Here is a 17,933-nt window from a genome sequence, read left to right as displayed (position 1 = left end):
TAAAAAGAAATAAAAAATAAAATCGAAACGCTATCATAAGTTTAAAAACTCATTGTAATATCCGTTACTTTGTATATAAACCTTTGAGAAAAAATGCCCTATTTTTAAATATGTAATAATTTTCCTCTAGACTATATATATTTATTTGTGTGTGAGTGTAGTACATTTATTTTTATTATAGAATTTTTATTTATAAGTGATTCGATTACTAATTCGTGATTGTATTCTTTTTAATAGGAAAGAGATATCTTCTTTTTTTTATATTTTTTCTTTTTTTTTCGTTTTTTGTTATCGGAAAGGCTACATTCTTCGACTTTACACAAATCAGTGCAGAATATAACTAACGCTTTTACAATTTTAAAATTATTCAAAACGTTGACAGCCATAATACGATATGCAAAACTTTTTTGATACAACTCTCTCTCTCTCTCTTTTTCTCTAGTTTATTTCTTTATCAAAATAATTATTAATATTATGCTAAATATTAAAAATAAAACAGTAATTATCGACAAATTAATTATGCGAAAAAAAATAAAATCGATGTGTACGTCGCTTAAAAATTTATACACTTTAACAAGCTACCTAGTAATTTAATTAATCAAATCAACACTGACTATCGAACCGAAAATAAAAATAAAGAAAATCTTGACCTTTTTTCCCTCGGTATTTTATATGCGATATTTATAACTTTCTGCCTAGGAAGCACAGCATGCTCTCTATGTACAAATAAGTCAATTTACAATAGTGCAATATCAAGACCACATTATCGAATTCATAGAATTTACTTGACCACAATACATTTCTTTTCTTAAATGGAAATGATCTTTCACGTTAAAATTAAAGAACAATCATGATAAGAAGAGGACCACATATCAACGAAGAGTGATGATCCGTGAAAATGTATGTATATTTAATAAAAATTATTAATAAACGAACTAGTAATTATAAAAGTGATCTAAATCACTTAAGATCTTAAACGCGACACATTTTTATTATTTTTATTAATCTAAATGTCAAAATATCTTCAAACAAAAATTAATCTAATTACAATTAGATCACTTTTATAATAATCAGTTCTAATAAACTCATATTTGATATTTTTTCTACAGTAAAAGGTCTTTTTCAAGATATTGATTAAATGGTAGATCATTTTTTCAGAAACAGTTCTTCCGACTTAATGACATACTATATTGGCAATATTTTTTATGGTACAAAGCTTTAGCATGCAACGATGTCCAATGTCCGATCAAAAATCGTAAGTTGAAATTATTATTTCAAATATGACTGCATAGACTGTCCCAAATACGATAGAAAAAAAATCTCTGATTATTAATAATATTTTATTTTAATACAATGAAGTGCATATTTGGTGGCTTAGGCTGATTCAATTCGTGTACCGAGCTGTCAAACTCGCGCTATATTTTTACTGGTCCAGAGATAGTTACTCGCTTTTTCTTGTTTCTTTTTTTTGTTTTCTTTTTACATTGCTCCCCTCACCCTTCTTTCTCACAAAAAATCTTTCACTATCACTATGCTCACTAGAATCGATTAAACTCCCCCCGATTGGTCATTGGTCTGTACTGTTCGCAGGAGAGTGTTCATGTATTTATATATTTATATATTTATATTTCATAATTAAAAATGCACTATATCGAGACACTATGCTACAGTAAACAATACTACTGCAATGTAGGAGATTTATTTTCGATCCCACGGCTATGAGGTAAACGTTTGCCTTTAAATTCAAAGTTTAATCAAAGGCTTCGCCGTCATTTTGATGGTTCAGCTTAAGAACATCTTATTATTCTTCTTTCTTTCCCTCTTCAACTTCTTCCTTTTCTTTTTGTTTAGATTACAAATAGGAGAAATACTTTAGGCACTAAATCACATAGCTTTTTTTTCTTGCACCTATCATCGTAGAAACAGGTCCGAGAAATAAAACGGACGAGTACTTGGGACTCTTTCTTAACTTCGGTAAATGATGTTAAATTTTACCAGACATCATACTATTTGTTCCTTCAATTTGACGAGATTTGTCGAGCCATAAAGTTTCATATTTAATGGTGCACTCGGTTCATTTTTTTTTGTTTGCGTATGCCACGCAAGTATTTTCGTACAATTGTCTGCTAATAATTGGACGTCTCGTGGTTCCAATGGTGCAAGACTTTTCAAGAAACCATCTTCCTCGTAACCAGCTCTAAACGGCATCGTCGCGTTTGGCCTTTGAAGTAAAAATTTAACGTTCACAGCAAAACCTGCCATGTCGACAGGAAATTTACGACCTGCGACCCATCCATCGTAAAAACCAGCAAACGTTCCATTCTTTATGATCGGCGAGCTTAAACCAAATTTGGTGCAAAGACCAACCGGAAACATTGACACCGTTTTTGTTTTGCGGATCTGAAATGTTCGTATGTTTGACAATTCTCGAATATAGTGTTTTAATAATAAACTTGTTATTATAATATTATCACGTTATTATAATATCAACTCGTTTATTATCTATTACATATAGAGATAAATTGTGTATGAAAAATATTGATCATACATTAATTGATATTAGTAAATTTAAATTTTGCTAAATATTAACAATCGAAGATCAATATCTTTGTAATTTGAAAAATAAAATATTCTGTTAGAAACAAGCAAATTTGACTACGGAAAATGAGCGTGTTACCTCATCGAACAAAGCTATGTCGTAGGTGTTATCGTCATCAGCGAAATAAAGTACCCCTTTCGTTGCGTTCGCTCTTATCCATTGCAAGCCGCGATTTCTGTTGGAAACACCACGTGGTTTTGCACCATTTTTAAATTTATATTTCTCTGGCATCGGCGCTGAAACGAATAACGATCGTTACTTTATTAGGAATTATTTTTTATCATTATTAATAAGTATTTTCATCAAATTGAAATTATACGTAATAATATTTAAAAATAAAAATAAATAAAAAAATGTGAATATACTGATCAATAAAGTACACTCTTTCGGTATTAATATTTTACTTTTAAAATGATCTTCAACGGATGTACTTAACTTAATTAATTTTCAACGACTTCTCTTTTTAATCAGAGAGCAAAATATCCGTATATTTTCTTACGGAGGAGAGTCGTTAAAAGTAGATAGTTTTTAGCATAATAGAAGAGAAAAAGCTTTCAGACGATAACGAAGTATTGAAAAACAAAACAGAAGACATACTCACCTGTCAAATGATCGAATTTTAATTTAGTACGTTCAAGTAATCTAGTAACTTGTTTCGTGGCAACGTATGCATCTTCTATTACGAGCCAGTGAACATTTTTGACTAGCATAAGCGTGTGAGACATCCTAGTGAGCTCTGGAATTTGTTCTGGTCTACGATAAGTCGGGGTGATGATGTAGAGAGGATCTAAAGACGATATTTCATTCTTCATAGACGACGATGATGATAAAGTGGAAGGCGGCGGCGGCGTACATGCGACGTTCGAGCTGACAATTTTTGGACAGGGTTGTAAAATTCGCGACTCGTTTTCCGTTGTTTCAAGAACATTTTTGTTGTTCAATTGTAACCAAATTTCTTTGAATAACAGTGTACCAACTTCCGGACTGAGACCGTTCAAGTCTTGTACTCGACGTACCGCATTCATTATCTGTGAATTCATTTTTATTTTGAAGAAAAATTATGCAATTACAAATGACATATGTAGATATTTTTATGTTCTTTTTTAATTTTAATCACAAAAAAATTATTACCATTTCCGAGGTAAACCTTGGGAATCTAATATGACGTGATTCAACCTCGTCATCGATAGATCCACCGGCACTAAAATCAATCGCCTGATCGAATCTAACCCCGGTGGATAAATGGTATTGATAAAATACCACGCAAACACCTACTAAGGCTATCATTCCCATTTTCATGGACGGTTTCATCTTACAAATGCCTGCAATCCAAATATTTTCAAGTATTTATTTGTGCTTAAACAATTATTTAAAAAATAAAAATTAGGATTTTTAATAAACTCTTTTGATACCTGACTGATAATGTTGTACACATTGAATACCTTGCCTATGTCGTCGTTGTTACTTCTTCTTACGACTCTAAAGTTTTCTAACCTGTCAAAAATCAATAGGTTTACCGATATTTCATACATTTTTGATAAGAAAAAACATTATCATCTTTGATTAAGATAAGATCTAACCAATGTACTAAAATTATTAGTTTGATACGTCTCATTAAATACAACTGATAATTAAGTTAATATCTAAATGATAGCAAAGAAAACTTTAATAAATATCATGAATAAAAAACTTAAAATAAATAGATAAGCTACGATAAACGTTATAAATTATTATCTTCTATCATTTTAATATAGAAATAATTTGTGATTAAATATTAACGAAGAGATGATTTTTCATTTTTAAACGATCAATTTAATTAATAATTAAACACAAATTTGAATATCATTTTTGAATGAATTTTATTTGAACGATATTTCGTTACAAATATATCAAAGAAATAATCGTAATAAATAATACACTATTTATATATTGAAATAAAAGGATAGATAATTAACTTTTATTATTGTAATTGCGACAAAAATATATAATTTTTAATACGAATTCAACCTTGAATCATTTATCTTTATTACTAAAATACTTTAAACAAAAGATAAAGTTCAATACAATTGGACGTATTAAGAAAATGTTTTTCTAATCTATCCATTTTTTTTTTATTTACAAAGACACGAGAAATTAATTGATGCGAAAGAAAAATACTGATAACCTTTAAATCTCATAAAAAGATGGCCTCGAGGAAAAAATTCTTTCGACCGTTAAATGTGCCCCTTTAGAATTATTTAACACGTTGGTCCTGAATATTCAACCGTAAAATCAAAAATAAGAAATATTTGAGGTACCAATAATTATTGAATCATCTGTTAAATAATACAATACAATCTATTTAATAATCTACAAGTTCATCGCGATTATTAATTTTCTAGATTCGATCGTTGACAAATAAAAATCAAAGTTATGTAGGATACACTTGAAAAATAAAAAAAGGATATTTTGTATGAGAAATAAAATTTAATTTAGTCTTACAGATACCGATTTTTGATAAGAACCATTCCAACTCAAATCTACCATCTCATACAGAATACTTATCAACAAACTCGCGATAACTCACTCTCTATGACTCTTCGTTTCTTACTCACTCTTTTTCCTTACCGTTTCTAGCCCCTATATCTTACCTCCCTTATTTCCTCATCGTCGTTAATAAGAGAAAGTTCCTATATCGCGAGTAGCCTCTTCGTTTCTCGAACTTCCAAGAATAGTATAAACGATAGGGGAAGGAACGATGTTTCTTTAATATCCTATATACCAATCTCTATTTCCATACACACACACATACATTCTGTTCACACATCCTACAGTTACGATATACTGAATGAAATAAGAATTGCTTTCCTCACAAGATTTGGATGAATTATAAGAGTTTATAAAACAGTCGCTCGATAACTTACAATTAGACACCATTCATTGGATGTGTTCCGTCATATGCAAATCGGTAATTAAACGATGCGAGTTAGGCATTAAATATAATAAACAACAATTTGAATAATTTATCCGAATAAATGTTGAAAAATGAATATATACAAATGCACAAATAAATATTTAGAATTATTTTGGGGAAAGCGAGTTTGATCTTAAACTGTATTCATGTGTCACGAAGAAGCTCGAGAAATAAGCGTTGGATAAACTTTGTTCGAGATGCAAAGCGAAGGCGTAATGCGATAAAACTAACAGGAAGAACATCCGTTTTCAGTTGAAATTCTATCGATAAACCGCTATTAATGTTTTCGAGAGGCGAACGATAATACAATATCAAATCGAATTATCGACGAATTTCTCAGAAGACAAAGAGATGGAAAATTGTGATCTGCGAGAGAAAGTAACAGAATGAAAGAGAGAGAAAGAGAGAGAGAGAGAGAGAGAGAGAGAAAGAACCATGTGATTTGTTCGTCGATACGAGTACTCTATTATCTCTCTCTTCCTACGCCGAACAAAGCGACCAATTAAGCCATCATCAACGAGGATCGTGAATATAACATAAAAACGTTTTTTCGTTTATAATTGTGCGTGCGCCTCTACCTCTCGACATTTCTAAAAATTACACGTTTACATACACACGATAACAAATTAAATAATCCCGAGATTTTTCTTTTTCTTCTTTTTTTTCTTTGGTTTTTTTTCTTTTATGCATAAATTTCATTCTCAAAGCGAAGATAAAAAGACTGCTAACTTTTTTCAAAGCACGATTAATATAAAAAAATATTATTCGATCTCAAAATATATCAAACGTGAACCGAACCAATTCGTTTCTGCACATTTTCACTCCCTCTTGAACGATATGAATAAAAATAACACGTTTAATTATACTTTCATTCGTTAATTTAAAATTTCTTTTTTTTGGACCGTGACATTTCGAGAGTTAGATTTAAACGATAATTAAATAATTAGTATCAATCGATTCAATAATAAGTTGATCGAAAAATAATAATAATAATAATAATAATAATAAAAAAGAGAGTAATTTTAGACCCCATACAAGTATCGTTTCACGGCGTCCAATAGTCTAGAATTCTTTTGCTCTCTAACATCTGTACGCTAAGCTACAATTTACATAAAATAATCTATCGTGTTTTATACTAGCTAGATAATACAAGGACGTCACTAATACACCCGTATCATTTTAATCGATGTGCGTGCGATCGCACTGTATAACGGATACCTTCTCTCCACATAATATACTACGTATAAAAGTACTTCGCACGCAATCAAGTTCGTATATAAAAAAAAGAAAAAAGCACAATTCTTACAGGATTACAAAAAAAGAACGAGATAAATATTGAAAGTACGTAAACTAACAGTCAATAATAACACACCGCGATCAATTACACATCGTACACAACTATTCATTTTTCATTTACCTTACATTAGATTATTCTACTTACGTTAAAAAAAGGAAATATAACGGTATACGTTAGTTGTTGTTTTCTATTTAATATTAATGTAGGCGTGTTCAGCGATTATTTTTTTATTTTTTGGGAAATATTAATATTTGTTGTAAATTGAGAACAATTTAAAAATCATTGTCTTGTCGCCTATTTCGAAATTCTACACTTAAAGCATATAAATTTTTAGTATTACTACATGTCGAATATATGTGAACATTTCTAATACATAATTATAATTTATTTTATATAATAAATGGATAAGAAGACTGATGATTGCTATGTAAATATTTACATAGGCGTATTATGTACATATGTATGCGTTTCTTAAGTTTCTTATAATTTGCATATTCAAATATTATAACAGAATTTAATAATATCTTCTTTTCATTCTACCCTAACATGTGTATTTCGCGTTTTATTAACGCGCGATTTACTTTCAAAATTATTTGTTTAACGTTCGAATGAACAATCGAGAATAAAAAAAACCAGAAAGATAATTTGACCGTTTGTTATTTTCGTCAGCACGTTGCAAGTATGTTCCACTTACGTATGTTGTTCTTAAATTAGAGAAGAATAAAAAATTAGTTTATTGCGTAGTTGATGTATTTAGATTGTTGCTAATAGGAATTGTATAGTAAACTAATTTCTTTTCATTCTGAATTCAATTATGCAAATACACGAATAAAACGATGCGTTCGAAGAAATTATTCTTAACGCATAAAATGAAATAACATCTGGGCAAACTCAATAAACCCTTTCAATTAAAATTACAAATTTTTGATATTTTTCTATTTTTAAGCCGATAAAGCTCTTTTTAATTTACAATTTTTTAAATAAAGTTATAAACCAGAAAAATTTAATATTAAACGTATAAATAAACGAACGAATGAACACAGTAGATCTTTTGTTCATTCTTCAATCAAACAAGACGACGGTTGACATACTTCCATAATACTTTTTTCATCGAGCAAAATCAACGAGCGAAGCGAGACGAGATTGCGGTATTAAGAAAATCGATGTGTGTGTGTGTTGTAATGTGTGATTCTAACTATGTACATACAATAGATATCGATTCATTTATCAAGACTACTATTACACCTTGTATAAATTATTCTAATTCATCTAGATTCGAAAGATTCAATGAAGCATGCATTCTTGATTGCGTGTACGACAGGTTATCTGCCTACAGGCGAATTTCGTAAAATTGATTATCAATAATTATCAATAATTGATACACGAAAAAGGAAACATTGTTTTAATAATTAAATTTTCTATATTTAAAATACTCAAATTAACAAAATTGATAATTAAATTGAAGAAAACGAAAATAGAAATGTATGATAACGTAAATTAAATAACCACAGAAAAAAGAAGAAAAAAAGATATTTTAATTAAAAAACTCAATCAATAAATTACATTGATAAAAATATCAAACTACCGATACAAATCGAACTGGGTTTCTTAATACCATAAAAAATGGAAAATTACGAAAGATCGATAACGCAAAAAGTATTATTAGTTAATCGAGTGTTTACTCCGATGATAATTTCATATAAAGATCTAACTTCAATGAGATTAAGAAATCACTATTCCGGTATAAACCGAAAGAGAATCGTGGAGATACACGTGCAACGGTAAATACGCGGCGCGTGAGGTACTAGTGGCTATAAAACCTAAACGACTCATAACCGTTGAACACGTGCTGCAGCAAATTCGACGGAAAGTATCCCGCCCTCGTATCGCAACTTAACCGCATGCATGAAGGCAAATGAAGTTTATGCTTTTTCGTGGTACGCTAAACGAGAACAATCGACCCTAAAATGTATGTATTATATGTATTTATATATTAAATATGTATGTAGATATGTATTTATATATTAAATATTTAAACATAATCTACGTACACGTTTAAAATACGATAGATAGATATACAATACATATGTAACATTGTCCTCAATAAAAACTTTTCTCCTTGATACTTAAAATAATACAAAATTAGTATATCTAGATCTAAACTACAAATATAATTAATTAACGTGGCACATGAAAATAAATGGATACGTCTTGTCGCAAGAAACAAGGAAATAAGAACCACAAAATAAAGATAAACGGTTACTTCCGTAAGATTAAATAATATTGTTATATTTTTATTTACTTTTTGATTTGCGATACGTTTTGAATATTCGTCTTTCAATTTCGAAAAGGTCTTGCGAAAGTAGTAAATAAATAATATAATCGCATAGATATCGGTCTCGCGTGGACACGCCAAATCCACCCACAACGGAAAGATAGAGAGGAAATCGCGTGACTGAAAGTTTGAAAGTCCGATTTAATTACATCTTGCGGCGATAAGAATACGTATATACCCACATATACATAAATACATGCATATATATACGATTACGCGTTTTAGATTGGAACACGAGAGACGTGCGTCGAGATTTAATGCGTGATCGAGTTTACTGTAAAATAAAAATAAAAAAAAAATAATAACAACTGTAATAAATAATCTTAAAATAAAACGAAGAAGAAAAAGGACAATAATAGATAAGAAAGAGAAAGAAAAAGAGAGAGAGAGAGAGAGAGAGAGAGAGAGAAAGAGAAAGGGAAGGAAAGAAATAAAATAAAAATATAAAAATAAAACTGAAATATATATATAAAAAGCATATATTGCCTCCTTCTTCTCCTCCTCTTCCTCCTCCTTTTTCCTCTTTCCTTCTCCTTATCGTCGGCTCTAAAATTATTTTTAGATATACCATTTTGCGCTTACTCGTAAGAGCGTACTGACCGCATGTCGGCCGGCTTTGTACGTCTTCTCCTTTCATCGGTTATTCTCTTTCGCATGATTCATCGCACTCTGTGTATGTGTGTGTGTGTGTGCGTGCGTGCGTGCATCAATGTACTTCCCCATAAACTTCAAATTTTATGTCGTGATTTATCGCGTGTTTATACGAGATACGAAAAGTCGAAAAAGGAAAATAAAAAAAAGAAAAAAACAGAAAAAGAAATTTAGTCGATAGTTGTTATCGAATGAGAGAAGGAACACGCGGATAAATACGTGTACGCTCGTCGCCGAGCCGCGACTGACGAACTCGCAAATCGTCTGCGGGTGCACTAGCAGCTTGCGCTAAACTCTCTTCACTATGACGACCTCGGCAACTCATTCGGGTTAGATCGAAATGGCGCAGCGCACTCGGTGTGTGTTCATATATTGTATCTCGTGCGCATACTGCCCGCATTCGCTCGAATTTTACGCGCCTCGTACGATCTCTATCTATGAATGTGTGTTATGTATAATATGTGGTATCTACATCTCGAGACACCGTAAAATTTTCTTTTACGAGACAGCCCTCGCTCTCCTATCGGAATAATAAAGAATTCTTGAGAAACGAGAATTCACCTTAGCGATTCGCTTTTATGTATTCTTATATACTCTTATGTATTAATATAAATAAATATATATCTGTGTACGTGGTTCATTCGTTTCCAATCTCGTTTATTGTTTGATATCAATCATTGGATTTGCGAATATACTTATCATTTAATTTCCCAAGAGACATTATAAATTATAATAGATATTTAGATATATAGATCGTTTATTCGTATATATTAGATATATACAATACATGAGGAGCGACAAGTAGGTCAACGAATAATAAAGAAAGTCGATTGAAAGGTGTTTTTATCTCGTGGATTTAAATTAGAAAAAAATAATATAGAATGGAAAATAACGGACAATTCAATTTTGAAATTAATTTGTTAAAGCATATGTAATTCCTATCGAGTATAAAAATGATGTGTTTAAGTACTTTGAAACAAATTTATTTACGAAACGGTACGGACGTATATCTTCCGTTTACATTTGCGAAATAATTTATAATCCCGTTTTTATTTATTCAATGATTAAGGGGTAAAACATACAGACAGATACGTTTTTATTAACGTAAAAATGATAAAAACGACGAAATTAATATTACAAATTACATTTGAAAATAACGTCGAGAAAAAAAATTGATAAAAGAATAGTTCATATCATTAAAATTAAATCGTTGATCTTATACGAAAAATTAGGAAACGATCATTAAACTTTCAAAACTTACACGATTGTTTTTTTTTACTATATGCACTGACATCAAGGAAACATCATCGTATCATATAACCACTAAACATGACGATTCAGCATTTAAACGACTAGAGAAGAACATTGAGAAAGAGATGAGTTATGTGTGTATATCTACCATAAGATGTATCGTTTCTTATGCGTTTCCCTTGCAACTACAAGTATGCCCAAGAGACGTGGTTACCTTATAACCAACTCATAAGGAAACGGATAATTCGATAATTCACGTGACCTAGTCACGTGCCATATCCGCGCTTTTATTTGACTCTATTGATTTATATGTTTCTTTCTCTTCGAAAACCAATACACGTATATACGTGTATAAATATAAATACAGGGTGCCCTAGGCCTGAAAGAGGCCACTTAAATATTTTCTTTTTTGTTAATGTTATGAAAAATGTTTAAAACATACTTTGATTGGTTTTGAAAGAAGTATATAATAGAAATCAATCTAAGTACGTCTTATTAAACATTTTTCATATCATTAAAAACAATGAAAATATCTAGGTAATCTTCTCTAGCTGAGACACCCTATATATTTGTGTATAGTAGCTTGCCCAGTTAAAGTTTGTGTATTCGTTAAAATAAATATTAGGAGCAGAACAAATCCTACTAGACTGGTAACTATAATACGATTCGATCTATGAACGAATTATTGATACGATTCTCTTTGTACAGGTGAATCTATTAAATGTAAACATTCTACGTTAATGTATGATTCATAATACATACGATAATAAAAAAAATAATAGTCGTACGGGTCAATCTATCGTAATACAGATAAATTAGATTGAATATCAAAAGAAGCTTTTATTTAGTTTCGTTTCGTTTCATCCGAAAGGATCCGAAAGGAAAGTTCTGTGAATTGATTTGTGTACATGAGCTGTTATGATAAGACCAATGGTAATCGGAAATCTCTTTGAATTTGAAAACTCTTTTTTTGGAAGGGGGTTGTAAGAGAGGATGATAAGGAAGGAGGGGGTCAACAACAGTACCTTCCGTGGCTGGTGGTCGATAACCACAGTCAGCAGATACCATGTGATGTCTCTCGCTAGCTCTCTTTTCCGTTCCTCTCCTTCATTCTCTCGCTACACCTTCAATGTATGTATGCATGTATGTAATGTATATGTATACGTATAGTACTTACTGGCATATTGATCCAAACTTGCAAGACATATGTGTAACATATAATAGAATCTAGGAAGCTTAATTACGGATTTCTTGATATTGCAATAATTAATGCAACTGCTAGTGTTGCGAACTCAACGGCAGATGTTTGTCGTATCTACTGGAAGGAACTTGAGGAAGTTTTCTTAATAGTAATTAGAGGGAATCGAAATGTGATATCATGTATGACGTTTCATTTTAATATGAATTTTGACAAAATAATAATAATAATAATAATGAAAGAGTTACAATTCATGTTTGAAAAATATTTCTGGCAGATAATTGTACGTTTAAAATGCAATATAACGAGAAAATGGAAGTAACGCGATAATGCGCGAATAACATAGATGACAGGCTGACGAAGCGTAATATGAAATTTCATGGTTGGAAAGACTTGAATTAAATGAAAATGATCGTAAAAAATGTTGATATATTATAAAAAAAATGTATATCCTCGATATGGCATAGTACTCACCTAGTAAGCTAAAACTTGATCGTCCAAGCACAATTGCGAAATGTTCCGGAAATTACGATTGCGGAATCGAAAACATGTTCTTCTCCTTCCAATAAACTTCGCTTCCTCAAGCAAGATCTTCTCTTGGTGAGATGACGGAAGCGGTAACTCCTACTCAAAAGGAAAAAAAATGAAAGATAAAAATAATAATCGATCGATTCATTGGGTATTTATCAAAAATTGAATATTACTATTGTTTATTAGTTTTCTCTTTTCTTTTATTTTCTATTTTTCTTTTCCTTTTAAAAGAAAAAATGATTAAATACAATAGCGAATGTTATATTCAAAGTATTAATATCGAAAAGAAGATACCTTTAGTACTCTCATAACGACGGCGATTATTAAATTATCTTCTCGACTGTGAAAAGCAAGCGTGTCACGGTCGTAGTCATTATTACGATTTATACGCAAAAATATTAACTTTATCTATGATATCTTTCAACGCACATTTTGTATGCATTAAGATTATAAATGAATAATTATATTTCATTTGTTTGAAAATCCAAATTTTTGTATACCAAGTTCGAATCTTTTTTTATACACGAAAAATATTCTAAACTATAGTTTCAAATCTGATTAATAAATTTAAATGCAAAGATTTTGATTACTCGCAAATCTCGCATCGTATTATTTTATGAAAAAATATTAGAGGTGTAAAATTGAGATTTCATTCGAATATTCGATAATATTCATAAGTTTAACTATTCGATTCGATATTCGATACTATGCAAATGTTTTACTATGCCATTCGATATTCGATAATTAAACGAATATACCTAGTATTCAAATACTCTTAAAAAAGTAGAAAATTACACTACATTAATGGAATAATTTTGAACAATTTAGATGATATAAAAATAAACGAAATACTTGTTAAATTGTACGATGAATTTAAAAACATTTAAACGTAAAGTTGCTTAATAAAATGTATTCTTTTGTTTTTCAAACAGAGAATAAATAAATTCGAAAATTATTTGATGTATCATAGGTACACTTATCATATTTACGACATAGATGTTTATTTGTTTTCATCTCCATCTTTATTTATATCAAAAATAACAGTAATTCTTAGTTCGAATAACGATCTCTTACGTTGGAAACAATCAGAGTCTTAATCTACGCTGAAAGCTTATTAGCAAATATCGCGCAAAAGAGAACTTAAACATCATCATTAAGCTGCGTCAAATAGGTTTTCACTTTCCTTATTGACCTTCCGGTATAAGTGTTAGCCCCATATACATAGTGACCTGATCTATGCAGAGATAGCGCCACTTTCTTCATTGAACTGCATTTGGAATATTACCATACAAAAAAATACTTTTATCTGCTCTATTTTCATTAACAAAAATTCTTTTCTTCTGTCATTTGCCTTCCACGAATACATAATTCAGTATTTCGACAATATTTAAAATATCTGATCATTTTCAAATACACAATTAATTTACACATACATTGCAAGTTTGAATATAAATGGTGATTTTGTTTAGAAAAAGAAAAGTCCATAATTTTATCACAGTCAGAAAGAATTTGCGTTAACGATTTTTCTAAGAATATTATTTTTATATTTTGGTATATATAATTGACGTATAAAAAAAGAATAATTTTAAAAAAGTTTCGCCTGTAACAACTTACCATATTTTCACACCATCTCAAAACAACGACATTCACGTAATAAAAAACGTATTCTCTCGATTAATTATTATGTCCTAGACATATATCAATAAATACGATTTCACCAACAAATGTATACTTTAAATAAACTAATAATACATGAAAAATTATGATTAAAATAAGGAATGCACGATTGAAAGCTCGGTTGAGAACTCTAAACGAAAAGTAATGTAAATGAAAAAGGCTTAAACAAAATAAACAAAAAATTAGTTCTCTTTTCGAAAGTCGTGATAACTGATACGATAACAGAGGGACGAAAAGAAACGCATTATTAAATAATACACGAAAAGAAGAAGTCACCTGAATACATTGACGTAGGCGTGTGAGCTTGTAAAATCTTGAAATAAGTAAATAAATTTATCGTATAAGATTTGAGTGGAAGTATAGAGTGAAAATTAAATAGAACGTAAAATATTTAAAACTTACCATGATATTTAAAAATGATGAAGAATCCGTTCGGCGAAAGAAAACTAATCCGCGTTATTTGCGCGGCTGTTAAAAATGAAGATCGTTCGAACGCACACTAGTACAATAAACCCTAAAAAGAAATCAACGTCTACCACCCCTTCTGGTGAAGGGGTGCTACTGGCATGAGATAGGAGGCCCGTGTCCGGTTCTAACACGCACCGACGACTTTCCTCCTCTTCTGCCATAGGACTCGAAAACTCGCGCATGTTTCTTGTGAACAATTGTTGCCTGGCAGCACCAGCCACACCAACTTTACCATCCGACGTATATACGTTTATGAAACATTGATGTTTTCCTAAGCTTTTTTACATTTTTTTGAAAACTTTCCTAATTTAGACATTGTATAGCAACAAAATTTAAATAAAAATTAACGGACATTACTTTTCTCTCTGATCGTTCATCAAGATAGATCCTTGTTAGAACGATTCATTATTTTTTTATCTTTTATATATGTTCTATGATTTTTTTTCTAATTACGTAATAATGTTAAATAAGCTAACTTTTAACGACATATGACAAATTCCGATGGAATTTTTTTTTATATCAAGAGATACAAACCATTTTTTTTAGATAGCTGTTGGGATCTGTTTTGTTTCTTACTCTTTTCTTTTTGTTTTTAATTTTTATACAACCTCAACTAAAATTCTTCATTCCATACTTTGACTCTGCGTGCGCATGTGTACGACTACGTTAGAGAAGAAGTTTACATTTGATTTTTTTAGAGGTTATCTGGTGTGAGATTAAGAGATATATATTCGTTGTTATATATACTTGATATACCAAAGCATTTAATATTATTTATAAAACATTTTATGTATAAATAATTATGAAATCATAAGGGCGTTAAAAATGACTCGATTTCTATCAAGAAGGTTAAAAATATTACAAATCAGAATTTTACAGAGGCATTATGCATATGAGGCAAATAATGCACTTAAAAATGTATATATTAGTACGCCGATATTTTATGTTAATGCAGGTAGATTAAATATTATTTTATTTAATAATTTTGTATAATGGTTTTACTTATATCTTTCATATTTATGCCAGCACCACACATTGGACATTTGTACAGTGCAGCATTAGCCGATTGCATTGCAAGGTACAGATCCATGCTTGGTTATACTACATTTTTAAGCACTGGTACGGATGAACATGGTAATAAAGTAAGAACAGCTGCAAATTTGGCTAAGATACCAATACCAGACTATTGCATACAGGTTTCCAAACAATTCAAGGAAATGTGTGACAAGTTTTCTATTAATTATTCTGCATTTATTCGTACCACTGAGCAACGTCATTTGGATGCAGTTCATCATTTCTGGGTTGTTATATTTCTTTGATCATTGGCATGTGTTTTATAAAGAAAGATAAGTTATTACATATCAATTATCAACGTCAATAGAAATAGTAACGCATACGTACATACATTTTTAGAATGTTTTGGACACGAACGGATATATTTATTTAGGAAAATATTCCGGATGGTACTGTACATCAGATGAAGCATTTCTTTCTAATATAGAATTAAATGAAATAACAGATGCGTCTGGTAAACAGATTAGAGTCTCTAAAGAATCGGGTCATTCTGTTGAATGGATGGAAGAAGATAATTATAAATTTAGATTGAGCAATCTTAAAGATGAATTGAAATATTGGATTAAAAAGGGTATAATATTATATACAATAAATTAAATACTAAATACTTATTTTATATTGAAAAGTATTTTTTTATTATATAGACACTACAGTACAACCTGAAAAATATCACAAGATTTTATATAAGTGGATAGAAGAGGATATAAGTCTGGATGATTTAAGTATATCAAGACCTGTAAGTAGAGTTCCTTGGAGTATCCCAACACCTCAAAACAAAAATCAATCAATATATGTTTGGTTGGAAGCATTAGTAAATTATTTAACAGTATTGGGTTATCCAGATGATACGTACAAGCAATTTTGGCCACCGAGTTTGCAGGTACATTATATGTTTGACATGCTTTGTGAAACTTAATAAAAAATATATTTTTTTTTTATAAAATATAGGTTATTGGTAAAGATATATTAAAATTTCATGGGATATACTGGCCAGCATTTTTAATAGCTGCAGGACTGGAACCTCCACGAACATTATTGTGCCATGGACATTGGATAGTTGATAATAAAAAAATGTCTAAATCGATAGGTAATGTTATTTCACCTTTTGAAGCAGCTGCTAACTTCACAGAAGAGGGTTTGAGGTATTTCATTTTAAGAGAAGCCGTTCCTCATAGCAATGCAAGTAAGTTTACAATTTCAATCGATATGTCATTCCATTCTATTATGAAGCATAAAGAAAAATAATCTTTGCTTTGGTTTTAATAGATTACAGCAACAATAAAATTCTAAGGACAATAAATGCAGAGCTTGCAGATACATTAGGTAATTTGATTTGTCGGTGCACTGGTAATGTTATTAATCCATGGAGTGAAGTTCCTAATCCGATGGAATTTGTTGATGTTTTAAAATCAGACATAGCTATTAAAACCATAGAGAGCATCAATTATTTAAGTAAAAATGCTCAATCCCATTACAAAAATTATAATTTACATAACGTAGTTGATGTGACTATGAACGTATTACAAATGGCAAATAAAATGGTAGAATATCACAAGCCATGGGTATTAAGCAAAAATTTAGATAATCGAAATTCTTTTATGGAATTGAAGGCTGTCATTTCTATCGCATTAGAGAGTATAAGAATATCTGCTTTGGTATTGTATCCGATTATTCCAAGATTGGCTAATAATATTCTTGATTTTTTGTCGATACCAAAAGAAAATCGCACCTGGTATGATACGATCTCTCAATATGAAAAGAAAAGTTTACTGGACAAAAGATATTTTGATCGGAATGGTATGATATTATTTAAGCGAATAAAAGCTTCATAAAATTGATACATACGGTGATGTATATTTACTGTGGCAATATCCCATTGACCTTAATTTATAACCATTT

The 17,933-nt window shown here is 30.3% G+C and overlaps 2 protein-coding genes across 9 annotated transcripts; one reads left to right on the top strand and one right to left on the bottom strand.

Moving 5' to 3' along the window:
* Positions 1–1,840: 1,840 nt before the first annotated feature.
* LOC122519535 (galactosylgalactosylxylosylprotein 3-beta-glucuronosyltransferase P-like) lies at positions 1,841–15,123 on the bottom strand. Of its 7 annotated transcripts, XM_043639046.1 has the most exons (8): positions 14,895–15,123; positions 12,759–12,908; positions 12,112–12,210; positions 4,012–4,093; positions 3,731–3,921; positions 3,201–3,627; positions 2,678–2,835; positions 1,841–2,400 (listed from the first exon to the last, which is right to left on the bottom strand). In XM_043639046.1, exons 5-8 carry the CDS (start codon positions 3,908–3,910, stop codon positions 2,002–2,004), a joined length of 1,164 nt encoding a protein of 387 aa, XP_043494981.1. In that variant the 5' UTR covers positions 3,911–3,921; positions 4,012–4,093; positions 12,112–12,210; positions 12,759–12,908; positions 14,895–15,123; the 3' UTR covers positions 1,841–2,001. The 7 variants fall into 7 exon arrangements, with proteins under 7 accessions (XP_043494981.1, XP_043494980.1, XP_043494979.1 ...); XM_043639045.1 differs by lacking the exon at positions 12,112–12,210 and having other exon boundaries at positions 12,759–12,911; XM_043639044.1 differs by lacking the exon at positions 12,112–12,210.
* A 474-nt stretch (positions 15,124–15,597) lies between these two features.
* On the top strand, positions 15,598–17,876 carry LOC122519534 (methionine--tRNA ligase, mitochondrial). Of its 2 annotated transcripts, none has more exons than XM_043639042.1 (6): positions 15,598–15,915; positions 15,987–16,261; positions 16,374–16,605; positions 16,679–16,914; positions 16,983–17,217; positions 17,301–17,876. In XM_043639042.1, the coding sequence occupies exons 1-6, from the start codon at positions 15,786–15,788 to the stop codon at positions 17,864–17,866; spliced, it is 1,674 nt and encodes a 557-aa protein (XP_043494977.1). In that variant the 5' UTR covers positions 15,598–15,785; the 3' UTR covers positions 17,867–17,876. The 2 variants fall into 2 exon arrangements, with proteins under 2 accessions (XP_043494977.1, XP_043494978.1); XM_043639043.1 differs by lacking the exon at positions 15,598–15,915 and having other exon boundaries at positions 15,990–16,079; positions 16,157–16,261.
* The last annotated feature ends 57 nt before the right edge of the window (positions 17,877–17,933 follow it).

The sequence above is a fragment of the Polistes fuscatus genome, unplaced genomic scaffold (assembly GCF_010416935.1).
Source record: "Polistes fuscatus isolate 324 unplaced genomic scaffold, CU_Pfus_HIC Scaffold3, whole genome shotgun sequence".
Lineage (NCBI taxonomy): Eukaryota > Metazoa > Arthropoda > Insecta > Hymenoptera > Vespidae > Polistes > Polistes fuscatus.
Note: the sequence above shows the minus strand (reverse complement) of the source record. Positions and strands in the feature narration are given on the sequence as shown.